A 15318-nucleotide genomic window follows, 5' to 3' on the forward strand; every position below is an offset into this window, starting at 1 on the left:
GTACTTCATGAAAGGCACTTTAATATGCAGAATAAGAACTTGGGATAGTAGAGTGTAGAATGAACTTTATTGCTACATGAGAAATTGATTTAAAGCCTGGCATTTCTAGGCAGATTTCAATTTCCGTATCCATTGGGGCATTTTCTCTTTTTTCATTTTGTTAAAAGAGCACTATCTGAAGATAATTCTTCGAAAACTAGAGGATGCTATATATATATACGCATTGGTAAAAGGACTCAACACCATTGTGTTTAACCATTGCCTCAACGAAGGGCAATTATCCATGGATACAGTTGAGGCTCGTTGTATCGTGCTTCCTACATACAGGCAGTTTCATGGCAATTTCATGCTCTCTGGTTTACCTCGACCTGTGATAACCTCTAACCCAATTGAACATAGATTAACCAATTATAATTCCTGTGGCTTGAATTTGCAGACAAATGTGTTGTCCCGACCCTCCTTCACACATCTGTGTTGAAGCCGCTTCTGCAGCTTATGTAGACATGGCCAATCGTAACAGGAGAAAAGATGCACCCCTCCCCCTCCAAGCAGCAGACACGTTGCTCTGCATCGTTGAAGCTGAGAGACTGTCAAAACTGAAGAAGCATAATAATCACTCTCTCAGATTCAGCTCTGGTTGCCTTGGCCGCCTTACCAACACAACGGTGTGAAGAAGGCATTGGTGGCGGACTCATTAGATCTAAACTAAGACAATTGGCTTGCATTGTTTGAGGAACAATTCTTTTTCACTTGTGATAGCCTCGACTTTTTAAACTTATTATCAAAGAGAGTTTCACAACTATTACAATTCGCCATTCGAGTAACCCCAGATTCTCTTATTTGATTTGTCCATAGCCTCGATTTTCACAATGAGCATCATCACTCTTATATCAAGTGGGTTCCAGATCCACCACGAATTTGGTGTTGGTTTGGTGCTTCACGGTTCCAATTATTACTCAATTGCACCGAAACAGAAAATGCTGCCAACAAACCTGGAGAACTTTATTCGACACCTCTGTATTCTCACTCTTTTCGCCGATTTTTATAAGCCAGTTCGAAGAAACAAGATTAAAACCCAACAGGTGGCTGCCAAGGTTCAAGACGAAGCTTTACCCTTGCCCGCCAAAGGCCAAATTAGTGCGGCTATCCGACACTATAACAATGGGCCTTTTCAGGGCGGCTTACTGTTTCCGGCGAGCTTCAGGCACTGTCGATGGCTGTTTCTCCACTGTCTCACATTAGAATCGTATGGCTCTGAACCACCAAGCTTCGGATATAAGCGGGTTGGCTCACCAGGCTCTGGCAATCAATCCGGCGAGAAGAAACAGCGATCTGCCCAGCAAAATAACAACGGCAGTAATGGCAAAGGCAACAAGGGAAACGGCCAGGGTCCAGGAAAGAAGAAACGAGGGTTTGGTCCTCAGAATCCTCTAATCAAGAAGCTTGCTTGTCTATTTTACAAGCTTGATTCTGGAAAATACGAATGCTGCGCTGGATACAACCTCACTAAATGGGACCATGTTTTGCAACACCTCAAAAGAATACACCTTATCCAAAGAGAACACTGCCCCAATTGCAGAGAAGAGTTTAAGGGCGAGTTTGCAGAGGCCGAAAAGAATGAACATATTCTCCAAGACACTTGCCAGAAGAAAACCACCACGGAAACTGGGCTTCTTCTTGAAGAGGAGTACAATGATCTAACCGGTCTACACGGTTCTCACGAGGAAAAGTGGTACAGAGCTTGGGAGAAGCTATTTGGAGAACACCGACCTCCTTATTCGCCATTTATTGAGTCTCTGGAGTCTGTGCTAGAAGCTCAGTACCATGCTTTGGAGAGAGAACTACCGGGTCTTTTACAGTCATTTCTCCGCGATGCAAGCGTTAGGCCGGAAAGTGTTAGTACCTCGGCTACTACCAACGCTATACTGAGTCTGCTTCGCAATCCCATCTCTACGTCCAGTTCCCTTGCAAATGGAGAACCCCCAACTGAGTTAACATCTCCGATTCCGGGACCATCACCACGGGCTCATAATATGCCCCCCAGCCGTGCTCCAGAACCTTCAACCAATGCCGGTGAGTGTTTTGGGCCCAGTACTGACGCTGTAAACGCTCAACCGGTCATTCCAACAACGGAGTTTAGACCTTCTGCATCACAGGAGAGAAACATGGAGGAATTACTTTGGCACCAGACTTTGGGAGAATTATCGACTTTTGACACGGTGTTTTATGACGCTAATGAAGCTGCTGATCGGTGGATCAACTTCTCAGGTGATGGAGAGTGTTTTAAAGAGTTTGAAGATAGTAGCGCATCCTAGAATGAATACTCTCGCTTATACAGGCTAGCACTCTATCTTTTATCTGAATTATCTATAAACTGTCGCCGTTTCAAGTTCACATGATTGAATAGACAAGCGTTGAAGTATTCCATACAACTGATGCGCAGAGGACAAAGGATCTTTATATTAGAGGATGTAGTATCAATTTATTCAATGTATATAAACCTTTATTAGAACTTAGTAAGTTTAACAATAGAGGTAATATTATATCCTAAAATATAAGAATACTCTAGCTATTATGTGTTAGTTATTTTAATAAACTCTTAATAACTAATACTTATATTAAGAATGAGATATGCATATATGGTCCAGAACTCCCATCAGTAGATCACATTGTCGCCCTAAACCTCAACCTTCCTCTACAATTTGCCCAATGAGATCAAACAGGACCAGCTCAAAAAGTGCAACGAGAATATGCTCTTGGTCGGAGGTAGCCCAATTCTGGGCTCCTGGAAATTCTGATATGACATCTTGTCCTTGCAGTCTCCAGAAATCTCTCACCATAGATACTGCTAGCCCGGCCCCAGTGTCTAAATATGGCGAAGGACAGTGTGCTGACTCTGGGAATATCCTCTTATAAATTCGCTCCCAACGGCTTTGGTCCGACAGTTGATGGTTATCTTTCATTGAGAGCCTGCTCTTGTGGTAGAAATTGACACCGTCGGGAATTCTAAGAGGCCTGGCTCTGCATCTTCTATCCAGGATATGCCTGTCGCATTTTGACACGGTCTCAAAAACCTTGGAGCATCTTGGGCAGTAAGGCGGCCTAGCGTGATGCCGTTTTACGTGCTTTATCACACTCTCAATCGAATGGAGTTCGTGATGAACCAGACAGCTTTGGTATTTCCTTGGGTTGGAGGCGTGGAATGGGCAGCGGTAGTGGAAGTATCTCTCCAATGTTGGTATGATAACAAAAGAGTCGTCGCTTGTGCAATATTGATCATTGCCCTCCGTAATTGTGTCCATCGGAAGCGGCCATACTGATTCGTTTCCGCATTCTTGTTGTGCTCGCGGTGGCTCAGTGTAGATAACTTCCGAGACGAACTTTTGAAACTGTTCCCGAGCCACTGGTAGTAAATGCTGCCTCCCAAGTTGGGTCCTGGGGTCGCTGAGCAATGTGCTGTTTTTCCATTGCTCAGACTCGGGCTCACAACAAGATTCGTCGCCTGAGCTTTCACTGGTACTTTCGTAGCTATTTTCTCTGTGCTCAATGTCGCGCGCCCGAGAATAGTGTCGATGATATGGCAAATGAGAGGTCCATGGTTCATTTCCACTGTGTGTTGAAAGCTGGGAAGGCCTCAGTGGAAGCGTTTGCGTTGATGTTGCTCGTCGAGAGCGAAAATGAAGAATACCCATGACGGTGGTGAATGGTTTTGGATAAAAGGAATGAATGAATATTTATGGAGTATAGGTAGACACTAAAACTTTAATCCACTATGATATGATTGAGGAGTAAAACTCATGTTGAGTGTTTGATGCTCATTGCGATGTACCTTATGGTCGGCCTCCTATTATACATTGAGAGCCTCACTAATGGCCCCCGCAGAGCCGCATCTCAAATCACAGGTGTGTAGGTGGTAGAGCCGCAAGATCTTAGCGGTGGAGAATGAGAGCAGCAACCCGATCTGCTAGAGTCAGTCGAGCTGAGCCGCAATTTACTGGGGACGACGAATGCGGCATTGGACAGAAGTGTGACACATCAGCCACCAACTCGCTGACTTTGCGCCAACAGAGCCTCATTTTTGGGCGGTCTTGTCGTTCCATATATTGCACATTCAGCTGACACATGATTGTCCTGGGCAGCATTGGGCGCCTTTGCTCGCAGCGCTCCCCGACAAGGTAGTATTCTGGGCCTTTGTCCTCAAATTTGAGTACTGGTCAAGATTTTCTTTAACACATTTATATTCTCTTCTGATTTTATCGTGGTGAGACGCAAATTGCCATTTTGTCTCTCCAGTGCAGGTTTGGCCCTAATTGGAGCTTGAAAGTGAAAGAACATTCACAGAGGCAAAACCAGTCCGACACTAAGACAAGGCGGCGACAGGGGCCGTCAAGGAGAATCCCCAACAAACAGACAGGCTCTGCCCCTCACAGCGTCAGTGTCCAGAATTCCCCTGTCAATTCGACGCCCCAGTCATTGTGATTCTGCGTCTCAACCATTTCGAACCCGGCCTTTTTATATAATCGTCGAGCACCCTCCAAAATGCTCTGAGTCCAAAGATCGATATGTTCGTATCCCGCTTCTCTCGCGAAGTCGATGCATTTCTGAATCAAGGCTGTCCCAACACCAAGACCTCTCGCCTTTTCATCCACCAATAGCAGTCGTAGCTTTGCAGTTTTTGGCTTTTTGTCTTGCACCAACATGATGCAGCCGAGAAATGAGGCATCCTTTTCAGCAATCCAACAGCCTTCCAGGTCGGGTTTGAAGTTGTTGAGAAAGTCGGCGGTGATTCTTGCGATTAGAGATTCGAAGCGATTGTTGAAGCCGTATTCTTGTGCATAGACTGCTCCGTGTCGATATGTTATGTAGCCCATGTCACCAGGCCGGTGGCTGCGAATGGTGAAAGGCGGGTCAGGCGAAATGCGAGTCATTTTGGATGAAGCTGAAGAAGAAGGCATTGCGACATTTCAATTCTCTGAGGGGAAGTCTATCTTTTATATCTAAGTAATCTGACAATTTACATGGTATTTCTCGGTGGTAGACATCTCAAAATGTCATTCAGAGGGCGCATTTTTAGCTTCCAACGTTTAATGTCAATCAAGGGCGCACGGTAAACTCTGCCCTGTACTTTTTTCACTCATGCCAAGACGCACCTTTCCATACTTTATTGGTCTGTGACACTACAGCGTTATTACCGAAGCATTGAGAGCCTAGAAGCGACTGGAAATTGGCAGAACAACACTTGGGTCTAAGTGGTCACCGCTTTCAGCCTACGAGATAGGCGCGATAAGGTTCAGCTCTCAATCACAGTTAGAATCAACTCTTAACTATTAGCAGTTTAAAAACACACAGTGAGACACATCTGAGATCGATATTATTCGAGTGTATCATGTTTTGCCTTCCTTGATCCAGAGTCCATACAGATCAAATTTTCTTCTCTTATCAGTACCTAATCAGAAACTGGACTAGACTGATTCCTGGAGCAGGTCCAATACGTGCACCGTATTTATTTGTGTAAGCATAGTCTGGTGTTGATATGTCAAACGCAACACCGGCGCTTACACATTCAACCCCGTTCGAGCCCTGACTGCACGTCTTTCCCGGCACAGTGCATTTCAACTGCTTTTTTTCAACTGGTGGCTCGCAAGTAAGTAAAGCTTCCTGTTGGGAGAGAGTATCAGGACAGATCTGGAACTTGGCGGTTTTGGCGCCGCCTTCGAAATAGGCACAGATAGGTGGCATACTATCGAGCAAGACATGGCCGTTGCTAGAATCGATGGTGAAGAAAGCAATAGAAAAGCTGTGAGTGGGATTGAAAGGTAAAAAGCTGCCCTTGGTCCTGTCTGATAGCAGATTGTAACCAGCACCAGGTCCGAGAAGGGAGAGAAATTTAAACATTGGCGGTGGGGGTAGCGGTGCTGCGGTAGTTGTCGAGGCGGTTGAGGAGATATCTACAGTTGTTGAAGCTTCAGTCCTACTCGTAAAGGTCGAAGAGATGTCGGACGTGAGTGTTTCTTCGACAGTAGAGGTTGAACCAGCAGTCACTGATGTCTCACCTGTAGCTTCAGCCGATTCCGTTACATCGCTGGACACATTTGCTTCATTGGTTGTCGTATCATAAGTCGTAGTGATATCGGATATGAGTGTTTCGTCGCAGTAGTGGTTGACTCAGCAATGACCGTCGCTTCGGTTGTCGCTTCAGTCGATGTCGTTACATCGATGGAGGACCTCTTTTCAGTGGTAAATTTGTAATCAATAGTAGCTGTATCGCCAAATCAAATGGTAGTGACTGCTAGGGTCGTGTGAGCATCGCTGGAAAGCGCTGAGGTTGATGTTGAAAAAAGACTGGAACTCGATGTTGCTAATGGTGTAAATAATGTTGACACAGTTAAAACGGCTAACACTATGAGTTCAAGACAACATGATCAGTTGAAGTCCAATTCACCTGACGATTGGGACTTGCAAACGCTGGCGACTACGATGTCGCATGCAAGCCCCAACGCTACCAAACAAGCGATACTACAGCGCATGGCTAGAACTAATGCCTGAGTGAGCGACGCCATCAAGAATCCCCAAAAGGGAGAAGAGAGAACAAGGGGAGACCGAAAATCTGGAGTCGTTGCTAATATTATATATCTCCTGGTTTGCTTTGAATCAATAGTTGTTGTTAGCGACGGGGCTATTCCCTAGGGCTGATGATCATTGACGCCTCCAAAGCAAATGATCCGATGACATGACAGGCATCCCTTATGAAGCACTTTTAGCCGCTTCAATCTCTATAGCTTGCTTTTACAATCATCAAAAGTCAAAGAAAATTGTAGACGTGGTTCTATTTTCCGGATTCAATTGTCACGAATACTTAGACTACTAGTACTCAACCAATTTAGACCTAGGCGATTGAAAGACAAAATGATCAAACATTGGAATTTTGCCATGCAATTGAAGAACACGCTACTTGGAAGAAATCTATAGTACAAGAAGAGGTAAACATCTCAAGAGTTGTCTCCACAAGAGAAAACACCACGAACGCCACCATCAGAGTTGAAGATGTCGAGAAGTTCAGTGATGGATGCCCACAGACCAGCTGCGTTCATGAAAAGTGACATGACAATAAGGAGGGCATTGACGATTGTCAAGCAGATCTTCTTCCAGTCACGGAAGTATTGGCCCTGGTTCATGTGAAACCAAAAGACGGCACTGAAACCATAAGTGAACCAAGAGATTGTTGTGGCAGAAGTGATAGAAAGGATCGAATCAAAAACAGGAATAGCGTTGGATAGAATGAAGACGACGATCCAGAAGCCAGTAACGGAAGCAATCCAGGTTGACCAAGATTTGACAGAGTTTGAAGTGACTTCGTTGAGGTTACCAGTCCATCTCATGACATTTACAAAGATGTACTTGGATCCGATGTGACCATAAGCTAGACCGGTAGCGAAGATGGCGGGAAGGGCGATACCGAAAGCAGCCTTTGCGAAGGTTGTCGAGGTAGATCCCAGAATGGGAGAGGTTGTATATTCGGCTCCGAGGCAGTAGAAGATGACGGCGAAAATGACATACATAGTCATGGAACCGCATTCGAGAACAGTCAGACAGAACTTGAAGTCTTCAAGAGGGTTGGTCATCTCAGCGAGGTAGCCCTGTCGTCTGTTAGTATAGATCATGTCGATAACTGGATCGTACTTACAACAAAGCTTAGATTGGCAGCGTAAGCAAAGACAATCTTCAAGCAAGCATTGAGGCCATCTCTGAAACTGGGGTTTCCAACAATGACAATCTCCCTCTTCCACTCAGCCATGTTATCAACGCCCTTGGGACCTTGAATACCAAGAACAATCATGACGAGGATACATGCAGCCAAAACACTAAGGGCATTCGGAATTCCAAGATGAGAGACAAACTTGGTAGTGCGGGGGATGCAAAAGATGTAACAGGCGGCGCAAGAGATGAAGATGAAAACAACAGTGCAAGCTGCGTGGCTGCTGATTGTGTTGAGGGCAATGGAGAGGGTGACCATAGCTGAAGCCGCGACGAATATGACCTGGATCATCATCATGACACCTGTGATGCTCTCCAAGGTTCTTCCACCGACGAATCTGGTCATGTCGACGATGTTTAGTACCTGAGGGTGTAACCTGTAGTATTGTAGCAACTCGTAGGCTGTATACCATGATATGACACCGATGCCGATAAGGGCGATGATACCGGGGACGAGGCCGAGGGTCTTGAGGGTCGAGGGAAGAGACAAAATGCCAAGGCCGATCTGATTGGCAAAGAGTATAAAGATGGTATCCCATCGCTTCAGTGTTCGAAAGTTCTTGCCGCCTTGGGAGTAAATGTTGGTGTTGTCGGCAGACTCTTGGACGGTCTGAAAGTCATGGCTGTGACCTTGATGAGAGCTAATCTCATGCTTTGGGCCATCGCTATCAGAGCTAGGATCATGAAACTGTCCAGCAGTTTTTGTGACGTTATCCTTCTCCATGGTTGCTGTTATATCGATGTTACGGGACGAAGCTTGTCACCAGGACAATTGACGAGATATGATGTAGATGTATCTGAAAGGCTGTGTAGCTGAAGAAGCAGATACAAGTGGAATTCGCCCCAACTTTATACCGTTCGCCTCACGAATCTTGTACAAAATAGCGCAGCGATGGTCCGACAGGATAGGGGCTGGGCAAAGACGCTGAGACGTCATGGCAAAGGTTTCTTGATTGGGGTAAAGGATCCGCACGAAGAGTTGCCGCTGAAATCAAGGCTGCATTGGACTCCATTCCTCGGGCGGTGCGTGGATATCGCCCCAGGCACAAAGCCCCATGGGGGTTTATGAATCGTTTCCACATCGGTCTATCCAGCAATTCACTCGCTCGGCCAGACTCGGTCACTTTGTACCCAAAGAGTGAGAGGTTGATGTGATATCCACAGAGGAAGTTGTCCGGTCCAGTCGGATCTTGACCAAAGCGTGCACTGCTCTTCCAATGAACAAGACTTGGGGTCCTTGGCTTTGAGGGACTGCTTCAAGTGATGGAAATTTGACCGAACTAGATAGAGTCTGTGCTTTCTTGTCGCTCGGTATCGCCGGGGTTGACGTCAGTGCCGTGTCTTGACGCGTTTAAGAACTTCAGCCTCATTTAGCCGCCAACGTTAACACGACGTCGAGATCAATATCCAGATATGATGAGCGTCAGTGACCTTTAAGCTATCTCTTTTCCTCCATTTTCCCTTTATTTTTCCTATTATTTTTCTACTTGTTCATCAAGAGGACCCTCAACAACACGAGGCAAACTTTGACCTATTTCTTGGCATATTATGGGCTCATCATACTATGACTAAAGTATCTCCATTTTCGCCTTGGCAAACTCCATCACCACAGTCAAATCCCCATAATAACCCACATTTTAGGTCCCTGATCCCCTCTAATCACCAGACAAATGTCAACGAATGCAAATGCTGTGCAAAATCAGGTCCCCCGAGTCTGGAGTCGCGAGATTCATGGAGTTTCCATTAGTGATGAGAACCAGAATTCTGAGCGAGCCCCATGGGGAAGGCGGATATTCCCCAGACGTGATTTGAACTGTCATACTTGGCATCTGGCGAGATAAGTTTCTCGCGTCGTGAATGTCGACAATGATCTGTAAGATATCGCAAAAGCATTCCTCGGCATACGGACGGTAGATCTACGCCACTATGCCGAGTTATGTCATTCCGCTCACTTGAATTCCTTCTAGAAATTCCACGCATCGAAAGAGGATACTTTCGGCTAGTCTTTCTGGTCATTGCTTGCGTGGCGCTTCAGCTTACCACTCTCCGGCAAAGATCTACACGTCAGACCAATCCGGATAAAGACACGAGTAAGTTTCCCCGAGGCACTGACATCAATCAGCAGATCATTGACAGTAACCTTCCTCATTAAACAAGGAATAGGAGAAGGCCTCAGAGTATCACTATGTCTCGGCGATAAGACCACATCAACCACCAATTATACATTGATATGCTCGTATCAGTTCACTTGGCAAGGGGTAATAAAAATTCGAATTGGATAATGCTCGTGTTGGAGCATATGCACGTCCCGATTCTAGATCCTGGCTTCTACATGATCTTATGCGCGATTTATTCTAGAATTCTTCTTTCGCGTTTCATCAGCGCATATTAACCGCTTGTTTCATGATTGGATTCCTTCGGGCCAACAGCGGGTTCGCCGGGATATACGTGTATATCACTACAGACTATAGAATCTAGACAAGTTAAAACCGGGAGATCCTTGCAGTAAATCATACGTGAAGTGGTTTGCTTAAACCGAGCGACATGGCCTTATGGCTAACATCCTTACTTGAGATTGAGGTAGCCGTCATCACCGGTGTAGAGGGCGCCTATCGCGATTGCATGGTTGTCGGCTCTCTGGTGGTATGTAATCAAGCACTAGATAATTCTCTCATCAACGCGTTCAGGGCTACAGTCTGCATTTCAATACTCATTGGCTCTCCGTGAAATACAAAAGTGAAATGCAGTGCTAGATTTTGATGACAACCTTGCCTACATGCTTGCCAGAGTAAAGATAGTCAAAAGCTGCTGGCGACTCATTGAACGAGAAAACACGATCCACAAGCGGAGCAAGGGAAACCTTCTTCTCTTGTAGGAACTGATTCAGGTTCAGATAATCCTCCTTAGAGCCAGTGGCAATTCCCCTGGAACATCAGCTGTCAGTGCGTATTCTTAATTATCCCAAATTCTTAGAAAGCAATAACTCACTTAATTCTAGCAGACTTCCCCATCAATGCCATAATAGCAGCAGGCTGCCAATCACCACCAACGCCGTCTAGAAAGCCAACCAGGGACACTGTACCGCCTCGCTGACGCAAGAAGCTAATATCCGTGGGAATAGACGCTGGGCCGGTGTTGTTAATTACAAAGTCGACGCCCCGGCCGTCTGTCAGGCGTTTGACTTCTGATGCTTGATCCTGGGTAGTTTTGTAGTTGATACCGCGGACTTTAGAGCCGAGTTTCTTGATGGCTTCAAGCTTCTCGTCGGACGAAGATGTGATGATTGGTTGGATGCCCGCCGCAACACAAAGTAGCAGGGCAAACATGCTGACGCCTCCCGTACCTATCTCATTGGTTAATCTCAGGGATAGGGAGCCAGAAAGGTCACGGGAATCGAACCTTGTAGGAGGACGCTGCGCGACCTGGATACCGTAGTCAGGCTGTCAAGAGACGTCCATGCCGTGACGCCAGCGCAGGTGATAGTAGCAGCCTTCAATCAACGACGTGTCAGCAGGAATTGCCAGATGGGCTGTCGGATCCCTATATCTTACCTCTTCCCAGGGTATATGCTTAGGTAGCTGCACCAGATGCTTGTCTTGATAAATGGCGAATTCACGAAGAACACCAGGAGTGTCTCCACCAAGGGAGCAAGGGGGTTCATCTTCATATCCTGTCATATTGTTGAGGTCAAATATAACCGAGACATGATCTCCGGCAGAAAAGTCTTTAACCGCCGACCCAATTGCGACAACCTCGGCGGCAGCGTCAGAGCAAGGAATGCCTCGCTCCTCTACTTCCACCGGATACAGCCCGTTCAGCATGGCAACATCGCGGAAGTTGAGAGAGACAGCGTGAATTTTGATCAAAACATCATTTAGTCCAAGATCTCGTGGTACCTTCTCAATAGACAGTTCAATGGTCCTCGGAAGATCGCCCGTACTACGTCTGAACGCTCGATAGGTCTCGGGAAGCGACATTTTTATCCGGGGTTAGTAGTTGAGTAGAAGATGATGTGTAACAATGAAATATCCAACATCAAGAAATATGTTTATATAGCTATGAACTCCAGATAAGGGAAGTCTATTACTTGATATCTTTGCGGAGTTTAACTAGCATAAAGCTTTAAAATGGGGTGAGCTCTGCCGGCTATTATAAATACGTGACGAATTTATCACTTGGAGGCGCGGGAAGAAAAGCATCCGGAGCCTTACATGCTTGCATTGGCCCCAAATTATTGCTAATAAACTTCGTGGAATGAGTACACCTTATCTGCGGGGCTTTGTACTTAACGTTATGACTTTCAAAGTCCGCCTCCGTGCGGAGGAATACATTTGGCGGAGTTATGATATCATAGTGTTAAATCCGTTTTTCGAAACTGTTTTTTAGATTAATTATAGTCTTGGGGAACTTGATAGGTATAGATTATGAATGAATTATCACTTCCGACTGGAAACTTGAAGTCTGTTGTTAGGCAACCTTTCGTGTTGTATTCACAGCTACATAGAGACCCGGCGCAGCCTCAAGAGCTTCTCACTTGCCAATCCAGTGAGTCGTTGGGCTAGAGATCTCTCGAAAAGGGACTACGTACAAATTGAGAAGACCAAGTAGTCACCAGTGCCCATGCCTAAACCAGGCTACTCCTTATTTCTCCTCCCATTCCGAAGGGCGCCCATCTCGAGCCCAAACCCTCTCGGCTTCACTTCTCCATGGAGGTGGCGCAATTCCGTTGAACCTCCAAAAGTCGCGTGGGGTATCGCTGACGGTGATCTCCCAATCGTAGCCTTTATCAGCGATATATGGCTTGATCGTAGCATTGATGTAATCGCTGAATTGCTTAGGGAAGTCGTCCATGTGATCACCCTCATGGATGTGAACAGCCATGTGCTGGATAACCAGTCGAACAAAAGGCTTCTGGTCTCTGGCTCCACCGGCGACAAAGACGTTGCCTGGGGGAAATGGGATGAATTGAACGACGACACAAAAGGCGGGGAGACCGTTTTAGCCGCTGGAGTAGATCTTCGTGATGTCCTGCGCAAGCCGGTTACGGGTCTCCTGGGATTCGAAGGCGCCCTCGGTATGGTAAATGTTCCAGAGAGGCATGGTTGGAGTGGATTTGGTTTGCAAGAGTGATTGAATTTTCTCTTTTAGTGATGATGTCGAATGAGAAGTGGTTGGTATGAGCTGGTAAAGCCAGAGACTTGTCTTTTTATGCTCTGCGATTCGACATTGCTTGGTTCACTTGAGATTACTGTTGAGAGCTCTAAACAAGGATAGTAGTGGTTTGTTCAAACGCCTCTCAACGCAAGCCTCTATCTCAACGTAAGTCTCTGTCCCAGCTCAAGTCTCTATCCCAGCAATTTCTTTACTATTTAATAATCATTCAAGGCTTCGGCTTGGATCCTAGACTATGCTGACCCACTTCTTCCGACTTGTATGACCCTAGTCGGCAAAGTTATGTAAACTCAAGTGGATGTCATTATGATTATTAATTATTCCCGACTATTACCAAACTATAAGTCTCTACAACTGTATAATGGCCCTTAAGTGTTGACATTTTGAAAATTGCAAATGCTTTTTTAATGTGTTTTGAAAGTCAGAATAGTAATTATTACAATCATTATAAGTGCTTTCAAGGCATGCCGCTTAAAACTAATGCGGCTTGATTGATTCAGCCGCCACTAATCTGTTGCATTAGGTGATACCAGATGGCAGTTCGCTCAACCTTCGGTCAGCCCGGACCTCGGACAAGGTGTCAGGGATGATCTATCTGCCCCGCGGAAGGAATATTAAACTATCCTCTATTACTGAAACCAATCTCGTGAATCCTCTAGCTGGTAGATGCACCCCTATAAAAGGGGGTTGCGAGAAGGCTTTGTTCTTCTTGAAGTAACTTTGTTCAGATACATCCTGTGGCGCCTTTGGCTTTAACAGGTGACAATAACTGAAACTCACAACAAGCCAGGGGAATTGCTTGGCATGAGCCAAGTGTCAATCTTATTGCTTTAGCCCCCAAAAGAGGGTCATTTGCGACCCATGCACGCTTGCGATTAGACACCTCCAGCAATTCAGTCTTGGTTGCGCCTCACGGGGCAGTCATGCTGTGCCTCACTGTCAATTAACTGAGAATGAATTAAGGCATTTTTTTCAACCTGGGTACATCAAGGTCCTCTCGCAAGCTCTAGTATCTCCCTTGGCCTCTAATATCCGATCGCTCAAATGCACAACATCCACACAACTCTCAGATCCGGCCCATTATTGGGCATCAGCCTGGATAGAGATGCATACATTCCAGGTGATACCATAACTGGCCATGTATATCGGCAATGTCATACCATAAGCCCAGACGCATCTGTGAGCATTTGCATGTTTGGAAGAGGGCGAACGATGGCAGTTATCGGCAACTCCCAGGAATACCGAGGACTTTTCAACCTCTGCTATCATCCAAAGATCATCTTCCGGGGTCCTTTACATATCGAGTCGTCGAAACACAAACATAAATGGCCATTTACTGTACCGTTTCCAAAATACGTTAATACTTATCATCCTTTGGCCATAGACCATATAATGCCACCATCATATACACTTCGAAAGACGAAGAGTATGGCAGCAGTCATTGAATATGTCGTCAAGGCGAAACTTATAGTGACCGTTCATGGTCAGACTGAAGTACTTGAAGCTACGTTTCCCTTCAAAGTCATCGACTTGACTCCCGATCCCCCAATTGCAGACTTTCGAGTTGAACGATATCCCAACCAGCGTGTTGTTTCGAGTTACCGGCTTATTCCTGGGATGGAAGATGTCAAATTCTCTTGGAAAGAGAAGATCAAACAGTCTCTCCATGGCGTGAAGGATCCTGCATTGGAGTTTGACTTGCTTGTTGAGGTGCCAATGGTCATTCAGCTGGATAACCCAACGCCGATACCGTTCAGACTCTTGGTGTCACCGCACTGGGAGGAAACGAGCGATGCAATTAGAGATGTACCACAGAACGTCAAGCTTTTATCGGCACACGTCTGTATTGTCACCATCACGACGATTCTTTGTCATGCGGAGTTACAAGTACAAGAAAGCACAGAGGTCGACCTTGGGCTCGATCAAGCAATCAGCAAGCTCAATAAAAATATACGAATACCATTTACAACTGGTTGGCAACCCATCGACATCGGAGAAATGATTAACCTTCGCATCGGTCTACTGGATACGGGATTTCCTCAACAATGGACCCACGCACAATATGAGTTTACGCACTCATTCCAGAGGTACAATATCCGTGTTTCACATCAATTGAAGTGGTCAGTACACGGTAAAATCGCGGGAGAGAAGTTTAATGCAGCGGGAACATCTGATTTGTTGGTCTTGAAGCCGAGCGATGATCGACTCCATGTCCAACAGGAACCACAAGATGTTGTTTTGGAGGCCGGAGAGAGGATACCGCTGCGTCAGGATTCATCATGGATTAGGCCACCTGCCGAAGAAGATCTACCGACCTTTGCAGATGCGCAGAGGGAGAATCAATTATAGGGATAGCTCATAGCTGAGATTCAAGGGAACGGAAGAGCATAA

The 15318-nt window shown here is 45.9% G+C and overlaps 8 protein-coding genes across 8 annotated transcripts; 2 read left to right on the forward strand and 6 right to left on the reverse strand.

Moving 5' to 3' along the window:
* Window positions 1-673: 673 nt before the first annotated feature.
* BKA55DRAFT_585677 (uncharacterized protein) lies at window positions 674-2478 on the forward strand. Its single transcript, XM_046194481.1, has one exon. The coding sequence runs from the start codon at window positions 870-872 to the stop codon at window positions 2313-2315; it is 1446 nt and encodes a 481-aa protein (XP_046041608.1). The 5' UTR covers window positions 674-869; the 3' UTR covers window positions 2316-2478.
* Window positions 2479-2521: 43 nt separating this feature from the next.
* On the reverse strand, window positions 2522-3886 carry BKA55DRAFT_585678 (uncharacterized protein). Its single transcript, XM_046194482.1, has one exon. The coding sequence runs from the start codon at window positions 3690-3692 to the stop codon at window positions 2685-2687; it is 1008 nt and encodes a 335-aa protein (XP_046041609.1). The 5' UTR covers window positions 3693-3886; the 3' UTR covers window positions 2522-2684.
* Window positions 3887-4148: 262 nt separating this feature from the next.
* Window positions 4149-5099, reverse strand: BKA55DRAFT_585679 (acyl-CoA N-acyltransferase). Its single transcript, XM_046194483.1, has one exon. The coding sequence runs from the start codon at window positions 4953-4955 to the stop codon at window positions 4425-4427; it is 531 nt and encodes a 176-aa protein (XP_046041610.1). The 5' UTR covers window positions 4956-5099; the 3' UTR covers window positions 4149-4424.
* A 78-nt stretch (window positions 5100-5177) lies between these two features.
* Window positions 5178-6161, reverse strand: BKA55DRAFT_585680 (uncharacterized protein). Its single transcript, XM_046194484.1, has 3 exons — window positions 6060-6161; window positions 5868-6001; window positions 5178-5816 (listed from the first exon to the last, which is right to left on the reverse strand). The coding sequence occupies exons 2-3, from the start codon at window positions 5893-5895 to the stop codon at window positions 5440-5442; spliced, it is 405 nt and encodes a 134-aa protein (XP_046041611.1). The 5' UTR covers window positions 5896-6001; window positions 6060-6161; the 3' UTR covers window positions 5178-5439.
* An 823-nt stretch (window positions 6162-6984) lies between these two features.
* BKA55DRAFT_585681 (transmembrane amino acid transporter protein-domain-containing protein) lies at window positions 6985-8549 on the reverse strand. The gene is made up of 2 exons (XM_046194485.1): window positions 7685-8549; window positions 6985-7637 (listed from the first exon to the last, which is right to left on the reverse strand). Exons 1-2 carry the CDS (start codon window positions 8477-8479, stop codon window positions 6990-6992), a joined length of 1443 nt encoding a protein of 480 aa, XP_046041612.1. The 5' UTR covers window positions 8480-8549; the 3' UTR covers window positions 6985-6989.
* Window positions 8550-10338: 1789 nt separating this feature from the next.
* On the reverse strand, window positions 10339-11866 carry BKA55DRAFT_585682 (uncharacterized protein). The gene is made up of 4 exons (XM_046194486.1): window positions 11307-11866; window positions 11155-11245; window positions 10744-11098; window positions 10339-10679 (listed from the first exon to the last, which is right to left on the reverse strand). Exons 1-4 carry the CDS (start codon window positions 11730-11732, stop codon window positions 10505-10507), a joined length of 1047 nt encoding a protein of 348 aa, XP_046041613.1. The 5' UTR covers window positions 11733-11866; the 3' UTR covers window positions 10339-10504.
* A 530-nt stretch (window positions 11867-12396) lies between these two features.
* On the reverse strand, window positions 12397-12855 carry BKA55DRAFT_599909 (putative oxalocrotonate tautomerase enzyme-domain-containing protein; the record flags this gene model as incomplete). Its single annotated transcript, XM_046196454.1, has 2 exons — window positions 12397-12701; window positions 12801-12855. 2 exons carry the CDS (start codon window positions 12853-12855, stop codon window positions 12397-12399), a joined length of 360 nt encoding a protein of 119 aa, XP_046041614.1.
* Window positions 12856-13971: 1116 nt separating this feature from the next.
* BKA55DRAFT_529160 (uncharacterized protein) lies at window positions 13972-15276 on the forward strand (the record flags this gene model as incomplete). Its single annotated transcript, XM_046189054.1, has 1 exon — window positions 13972-15276. The coding sequence occupies one exon, from the start codon at window positions 13972-13974 to the stop codon at window positions 15274-15276; it is 1305 nt and encodes a 434-aa protein (XP_046041615.1).
* Window positions 15277-15318: the final 42 nt, after the last annotated feature.

This window comes from Fusarium redolens (assembly GCF_020744475.1).
Source record: "Fusarium redolens strain MPI-CAGE-AT-0023 chromosome Unknown BKA55scaffold_31, whole genome shotgun sequence".
In the NCBI taxonomy this organism is placed as follows: Eukaryota; Fungi; Ascomycota; class Sordariomycetes; order Hypocreales; family Nectriaceae; genus Fusarium; species Fusarium redolens.

Excerpts from the sequence above, each read along its gene's own strand:
- BKA55DRAFT_585677 (XM_046194481.1), top strand. The coding sequence starts at position 870 with ATGAGCATCATCACTCTTATATCAAGTGGGTTCCAGATCCACCACGAA.
- BKA55DRAFT_585678 (XM_046194482.1), bottom strand. The coding sequence starts at position 3,692 with ATGGGTATTCTTCATTTTCGCTCTCGACGAGCAACATCAACGCAAACG.
- BKA55DRAFT_585679 (XM_046194483.1), bottom strand. The coding sequence starts at position 4,955 with ATGCCTTCTTCTTCAGCTTCATCCAAAATGACTCGCATTTCGCCTGAC.
- BKA55DRAFT_585680 (XM_046194484.1), bottom strand. The coding sequence starts at position 5,895 with ATGTTTAAATTTCTCTCCCTTCTCGGAC. Across the intron at positions 5,817-5,867 it reads ATTTCTCTCCCTTCTCGGAC|CTTTCAATCCCACTCACAGC; the intron begins CTGGTGCTGGTT and ends GCAGCTTTTTAC.
- BKA55DRAFT_585681 (XM_046194485.1), bottom strand. The coding sequence starts at position 8,479 with ATGGAGAAGGATAACGTCACAAAAACTGCTGGACAGTTTCATGATCCT. Across the intron at positions 7,638-7,684 it reads CTGCCAATCTAAGCTTTGTT|GGCTACCTCGCTGAGATGAC; the intron begins GTAAGTACGATC and ends AACAGACGACAG.
- BKA55DRAFT_585682 (XM_046194486.1), bottom strand. The coding sequence starts at position 11,732 with ATGTCGCTTCCCGAGACCTATCGAGCGTTCAGACGTAGTACGGGCGAT. Across the intron at positions 11,246-11,306 it reads AGCATATACCCTGGGAAGAG|GCTGCTACTATCACCTGCGC; the intron begins GTAAGATATAGG and ends CGTTGATTGAAG. Across the intron at positions 10,680-10,743 it reads GGGAAGTCTGCTAGAATTAA|GGGAATTGCCACTGGCTCTA; the intron begins GTGAGTTATTGC and ends CTGATGTTCCAG.